The sequence below is a fragment of the Gigantopelta aegis genome, chromosome 4, assembly GCF_016097555.1.
Source record: "Gigantopelta aegis isolate Gae_Host chromosome 4, Gae_host_genome, whole genome shotgun sequence".
NCBI lineage: Eukaryota > Metazoa > Mollusca > Gastropoda > Neomphalida > Peltospiridae > Gigantopelta > Gigantopelta aegis.
In genome coordinates, this window is record NC_054702.1 from 116,122,382 (window position 1) to 116,129,568 (window position 7,187).

The 7,187-nt window shown below is 35.5% G+C and overlaps 1 protein-coding gene across 1 annotated transcript; it reads right to left on the bottom strand.

Annotated features, from left to right (window-relative positions):
* Positions 1-2,407: 2,407 nt before the first annotated feature.
* Positions 2,408-7,187, bottom strand: LOC121372556 (SAYSvFN domain-containing protein 1-like). The gene is made up of 2 exons (XM_041498946.1): positions 7,046-7,187; positions 2,408-4,680 (listed from the first exon to the last, which is right to left on the bottom strand). Exons 1-2 carry the CDS (start codon positions 7,160-7,162, stop codon positions 4,309-4,311), a joined length of 489 nt encoding a protein of 162 aa, XP_041354880.1. The 5' UTR covers positions 7,163-7,187; the 3' UTR covers positions 2,408-4,308.

A 7,187-nucleotide genomic window follows, 5' to 3' on the forward strand; every position in this document is an offset into this window, starting at 1 on the left:
TTTATTTAACAACATGCTCAACACATTTTATTTACGGTTATGTGGCGTCGGACATATTGAGAGAGGAAACCCACTGTCTACTCTTCAATTAGAAGCAAAGGATCTTTTATATGCACTATCCCAAAGACAGGATAGTACATACCATGGCCTGTTAAACCAGTTGTGGAGCACTGGCTGGAACAGGGAAATAGCCAAATGGGAGCTCTCCATAGCGTACATCCGCTAAAAAAGAATCTGGGATTATTATTTTTGTACTCTCGCCGTATCCCATATATATATATATATGTGTTTTAGTTACTTGTAATGCAACTAATGCATCAACCATGAATGCAGCAATATTTTTACGAAAAATTCTATTAAGACATTTATCAGCATATTTTTATACACAAGTGAGTAGAAATAAAAATCTTTATACAGAAATAATCCAAGACATGTCCTTTGTTAATTATGTAATATATAAAATACAAATTTATATTTCAAGCAGACTTTTATCCATAATATTTACATATGTTACTCGTGTGTACATCCGACACCAAAATATAACATTTTTTAATCTCCACTTCTGCTAACTGGTTGTAAAATGTTGCTGAGATGCAATGTTAATTTTATATGGTTGATTAAAAAATGTAAAAACAATTGCTGAATATGTAACAATTGCCATGCTACTGTGGTGCTGTTATAGTGTAGGCCTACCTCTGACACCATGTATGTCGGACACAATAAAGCATGTTTATTTTTTCCAATTTTGAAGCAAAGTATTGATATTTATGCAATACAGTGTGATATTAGGAGAATTTTTTTTTTTATAACTAGAGCCAGTTATGATGATCAGTATTAAATTTTTTTATCTATATAAGAGGATTAAGAGGAATTTATCAAAGTGTGCAAAAGGCAGCTTCCCACCAAAAGTGTTGATTATGTTTTAAAAGGTAAAAATTATCCTTGCAACTGTTCATCTCCATAACAAAATAAAAAACTCAGTAATTGCATTTACTGCCAGAATTATACAAATTGGAAAATGTGTAGAGAATCACAACTAACATGTTAAATGTGACGTCACATTTGTGGAAACCACTTTTACATTCATTGGCAGCACTACTATTTTGAAATTTTCTAGTTAATTTTACAGAGATTATGTGTGGAATCAATAAATATAAAGATACTTATAAATAAATGCAAAAATATTAAAATACATGTACGTCTCTTGCACCATGTCCAGGTCCCTAGTCACTGGGGGGCTGCCACAGTTACTCCATCTTATATGCCTTTAATTTTAGAATAATGAAATTTTTCTGTGGAGCTATCATCTCATAGTCATACATGTAAGCTAGTGGCAATTTTTCTTGTTACTTGTCATTTGTACAGGTACACTAGTCACAAGGTGGCCACCTTGCCGCCCCCCCCCCCCCCCCCCCCCCCCACAATATGAAGTCGTTGATGTTACCGTGAAGTTTTTAATGGTGGTTCATCTTTGCACTGAACTAGTAAAGTTTATGGCTAATATTTAAGGTTTTTTTCAAAGCAAAAAACTGCTTTAAAGAAAACACATGGCCACACATCCCCATCCCCTGAACCCCCCTCCTGTGTGTGATGCACCTGGTAATTGTTTTTCATTTTCTTCAAACAGAAATAATACATCGTAGCTCAAACTGTGTTTTTGTTTTCAATATCATCTTGTTTGTTAACTATAATGACTGTTTTTCTCCCGTCATGGTTAGGCCATTGGTCTACAGGCTGGTAGGTACTGGGTTCGGATCCCAGTCGAGGTATGGGATTTTTAATCCAGATACAGACTCCAAACCCCCGAGTGAGTGCTCCGCAAGGCTCAGTGGATAGGTGTAAACCACTTACACCGACCAGTGATCCATAACTGGTTCAACAAAGGCCATTGTTTGTGCTATCCTGCCTGTGGGAAGCGCAAATAAAAGATCCCTTGCTGCCTGTTGTAAAAGAGTAGTCTATGTGGCGACTGGGTTTTCTCTAAAAAATACCTCAGAATGACCATATGTTTGACGTCCAATAGCCGATGATAAGATAAAAAATCAATGTGCTCTAGTGGCGTCATTAAATAAAACAAACTCTTTTTTTTTTTTTAAGACATCAGAGGTACAATACATTGAATATGGGCAGGATCCAAATCTCAAGAGAATTTTAGTATTTTTGTCGAGTTCACGTGATAAATTTGCCTAAGGAACAAATTTTCTCACAAGTAAATATACTTTAGCAGGACTTCAGGATTAATTACTACCAATGTACTCCTGAAATAATTTTACTTGTGTGAATCTGCATGACATATTTAAATACAGGAGTTAATGCAAGTAACTATACTTTTATTCATGAGTAAACTAGTGCATGTGTTTCGGGTATTATTATAAGACACGGAAATTTTAAAAAAGCAACACGTGTACTCGTTTAAAATTTATTCAACGTTGAATGTATAACATTGTCATCCTTCTCAGATAAAACCATATTAACTTTCTAAAAACAAATTTTGTCAGAAAAATATACATAAATGATAAGGCATGGGTGAAATAAAACAAAATACACCGTTTTTAGTAGTATTTGAATCTATTGGTCATGTTACAGCTTGCATCACAAAATGCACCACCTCTCAGAGGTTGGTTAGTAACACAATGTATTGCTAGTAGCTGTTCAAAAAGATGAGTAAACCAAACAAATTAAAGGTACTACTTAAAAATTACAGTGTCATATTCCACCAATAAATACAAACTAATAATTCTTAACAGTGGCGTAGACAGGATTTTGTAGGGGGGGGGGGCGGCACCTGTGTAGTGGGATATGACACAGGAACCTTTTTATTGTTATTAATAAGCAAAAAGGTAAAACATTCCCGGGATTGGGGGGAGCCACGGCCCCCTGCCCCTCCTCCCCCGGCTACGCCACTGTTCTGTAATATCCAAACTGGAATGTACTTGCATGCCAGAAAACTTGTGTTCATTACAACTATGTTACATATTTAATTTTTATCAAATCGGAGAATCCACAAAATCAGTACAAAGTGTTTGTCTCAAATGGACACTCCCAATTCCACTGATGGTCTAAAGATTCTCCCGTAATATTCTTTTTTCCCACTAGTAACTTCAGGGAACATTTTGCTATGCAACTTTCAGAGATCTTTACCCAAAAACAAAATATTCCCTAAACTTAAATTATTTTGCAATTTTTATGGGCACATATAACGTTTATATTTTCAAGCAAACTTTTATTTTGGTGGGAGGCCATCATTATACAACTTTAAATAGAATGTAAGATAGTGTATTCATTTGTGTGTGAAGGCCATCAGCATATACACAACAGATAGGTAATACGGCAGAACCTTTATGAAGGAGAATAGAAAAACAACTGGTTGAGAAGAATTGTAATGGATATTTGTCAACAGCTTCCAAAACACAAATCAATCATAAGAAAAATTATTTAAATATATAATTTATTGTAGTACATATCAAAAGCTCTAAACCCCAAATAATAAAAAGTAGTACAAGTTGTTAAAAGTTATCCAAAACCATGTGTCATCCTAAAAACTAATGGGCTGAATTTACTAATCCTATTTTTGTGTTGCATTTAAATTTAACGACATACATTTTCACTGCTTAAAAAACATGCATTTAAGAAAATCGGTCTGCATAAATGTGGCCCATTATCTTTCACCATACTAAAAATTAGACAGATGGAGAAAATTCTTTTAAAATTGAAAATATTTAAAAAAGGAGTTGGATGCAAATTCCATTTGTCTGTAATCGATATATATATATATACGGTATGTGATCCATAATGCATTAAAATGCAGACGCATAAATAGAATCCATTCAACCTATTTACATAGTGATTATTACGGATTACGCATTGCAGATTGCATCTACACATACACACACGGATTACAGATAAATGGAATGTGCACCATATCTGGAGCATATCAAACATTTAGTTGTAAGTTTAACATAAGACTGTTTAGCCAGACAAGCGTTCATCCCTTACAGCTCTGTAAGACTTGTCTGGCGACCTGCTTCACGTGTGCAGCAGTCACGGTTCGACTCTTGTCCGCGGCGGCCGCCCGGTCCACCTCCACAGCCAGTCGGTGCACGAACGCCAGATAGTCGAGCCACAGCAGCACGTCTAGTCGCGACGTCTTCAGTGTGGTGCCGCGCCGCAGGTGACGCTTCATGCTGCGGCGAACACTCGCCTTCCTGTACTGCGGAATCATCACTATCATCGCTTATATTATCACCACTATCACTCCTTATACTATCACTACTATCAACAGTTTGTCTTGATAAACTCTACAGTTTGTTAATGCACTGATAAAGCACCGAATCTTAGTTCTTTCTCAAACTGTTCGGCTGTGAATGTGCCATCAATTCGCTCACAGTTAGGATTGAAGACTGAGTATGCACTGAGGTCTCCAGTCTTTTTGGGACCTGTCCTCGTGGTCCGGTAGATAATGAATAGTAGCGACACAACGAAATACACAGCTCCGAACTGGAGTTCAAGGAAAATCGCCCACAACACAAACCAGAGCACAACCTTGAGAACTCGCTCTGTAGTGATCAGCCGACTGCTCGACTGTTGACTGATCTCACCACTGTCACTGATCACAAGTTTCAGGCTGTCAGCTGACTGATTGCTGTCACTTGCAGTGTCTTTTCCGTCACTCTGAGAAGTCTGAAAAGAAATCTAAAAATTAACTTCAGATCCCACAGAATTATATTGATCAAGTAAGTACTAAAAACTTAATGATTTCATAAGATATGGACTATAGTCTGTCCCATTCTCCTACATGAAAAAAGGCGTTCCCTGTGGGACGGATTATAAACAAATACATGTATGTATTAGGCTATTTGTGGTCAGCCTATTTAGTTCAAAGCCCGAAAGTAACCCAAAGACAAAAACAGAACCCTGATGCTAATGTTCAGGCATACATTTATATTTGGCACAAAGATACACCTCAGTATGATGCATTTAAATATGTAAAAAATAAAAAATAAAATAAAAAATGTCAGAAAATTAAATTTTTCATCTTCAGGCTGTACATAATAAAATCGGTATTCACCATCCGAAAAAGGAATTCTATGTCATATACAGTCATGGGATTTGGCAGGTGGATACACCTCAGTATGATGTATTTAAATATGTTAAAAAAATAAATGAAGGAAAAATTACTTTTCTTATCTTCGGACCATATATATGCATAACAAAATCAGTATTCACCGTCTGAAGAAGGAAAAGTAAATTAAGTGATTAAATTGTGTCATATACAATCATGGAATTAGCAGGAGGATACACCTCAGTATGATGTAATTAATATGTATAAAAAAAATAAGTGTAGAAAACTAAAATATTTTTAATAAGTTTTTTCATCTTTGTCTGTGCCGCCCCGGTTATTTATGCTGTGTCCAGTTTTGAGTAATTAATTTCATAGAAACAATTTTATTAATTGTATTATAGATATACCAGGTGAGACATACATGACGCATGTATAATGTTATTTTTGTTTTAAAATTTGTTATGGTTATAACTAATATAAGAATTAAGATGTATCCATGATTGTAAATGTGTCAATCAGTCGAGGTGTCCCCAGTTCGTAACAACGTTATTTCTTCTGTCTTCTTATTTTGTTTTTGAACTTACTGTACTAAACACCCGAAAAAACCCAACAAAGACAGTCAAAATATAGAACAATAAATTTAGCATAGATGAAATATACAAAAAAAATTAAAAACATCATACTGATCGAGGTGTATCTTCATGACAAATATGAACAATGTATGCCTCGCCATTAACATACAGGTTCTGTTTTGGTCTTCGGGCGGTGATTAACAATTTCATTATGTACGGCCAGAAGATGAAAAACGTTATTAGAAAATAATTTTGTTTTGTAAAAAATTTTAAAAATATATTTAAATACATCATACTGAGGTGTATCCTCATGCCATAATCCAATGATTGTGTATCATATATGACATGTAATCACTTAATTAGCTTTTCTTTCTTCAGACAGTGAATACCCATTTCGTTATGTATGACCTGAACATGAAAAATTTAATTTTTCCTACATTTATTTTGATTACATATTTAAATACATTATACTGATGTGTAACCTCATGCCAAATCCCAAGATTGTATGTAACATATTTAATAAAAACATTTTACTTTTCATTCTTCGGACGGTGAATACCGATTTCGTTATGTATGGCCCGGACATGAAAAATTTAATTTTTCCTACACTTTTGTTTTTTACATATTTAAATACATCATACTGATGTGTATCTTTGTGCCAAATATGAACAATGTACACCTCAATATTAACATGAGGGTTCTGTTTTTGTCTTCAGGTTACTTTGGGACTTGAGACTGTAATATAAATAGGTTGACCCGCTATTTGTACACAGTACAGTGCCTCTATGAGAGGAATTCTTTATTCTGATTAAACTTGGAACTTGTTGGGGAGGGACGTAGCCCAGTGGTACAGCGCTTGCTCAATGTGTGGTCGGTCTGGGATCGATCCCTGTTGGTGGTGCATTGGGCTATTTCTTGTTCCAGCCAGTGCACCACGACTGGTATATCAAAGGCTGTGGTATGTACTACCTTGTCTGTGGGATGGTGCATATAAAAGATCCCTTGCTGCTGATCGAAAAGAGTAGTCCATGAAGTGGTGACAGCGGGTTTCCTCTCTCATTATCTGTGTAGTCCTTAACCACATGTTTGACGCCATATAACCGTAAATAAAATGTGTTGAGTGTGTTTAATAAAAAATAAAAAATTCTTTTTTTTTTCCTTTTATTAATAGTTTTGTTAAAACGTCTTCATTTTCTCAGACCTGATGCATTTTTATTTTAAAGACAATATTTGGCTGCAGGAACTGATCTAGGGATACACCGGACACGGCTGTAGGCCCCCTATGTCAAACCAAACTGAAATTATTTACAAAACACAATATTCACGAATCAGAAGATAACCATCATGGACTCGATGGAGGATGGGACTGACCATAAATAAAATAATTACTTGATTAATATTACCAACATACTTGTGGGTTTCTCTTAAATATGGACGTAATAAAGCGAGAGGAATCTGCTGCCCAGGATGAGCTACTCGAGTGTTCTTTGAATTTTCGTGCGCGGTAATCTGCAAGTTGTCGTTCCATCGAGTTTCACTTACCATTATTGTAC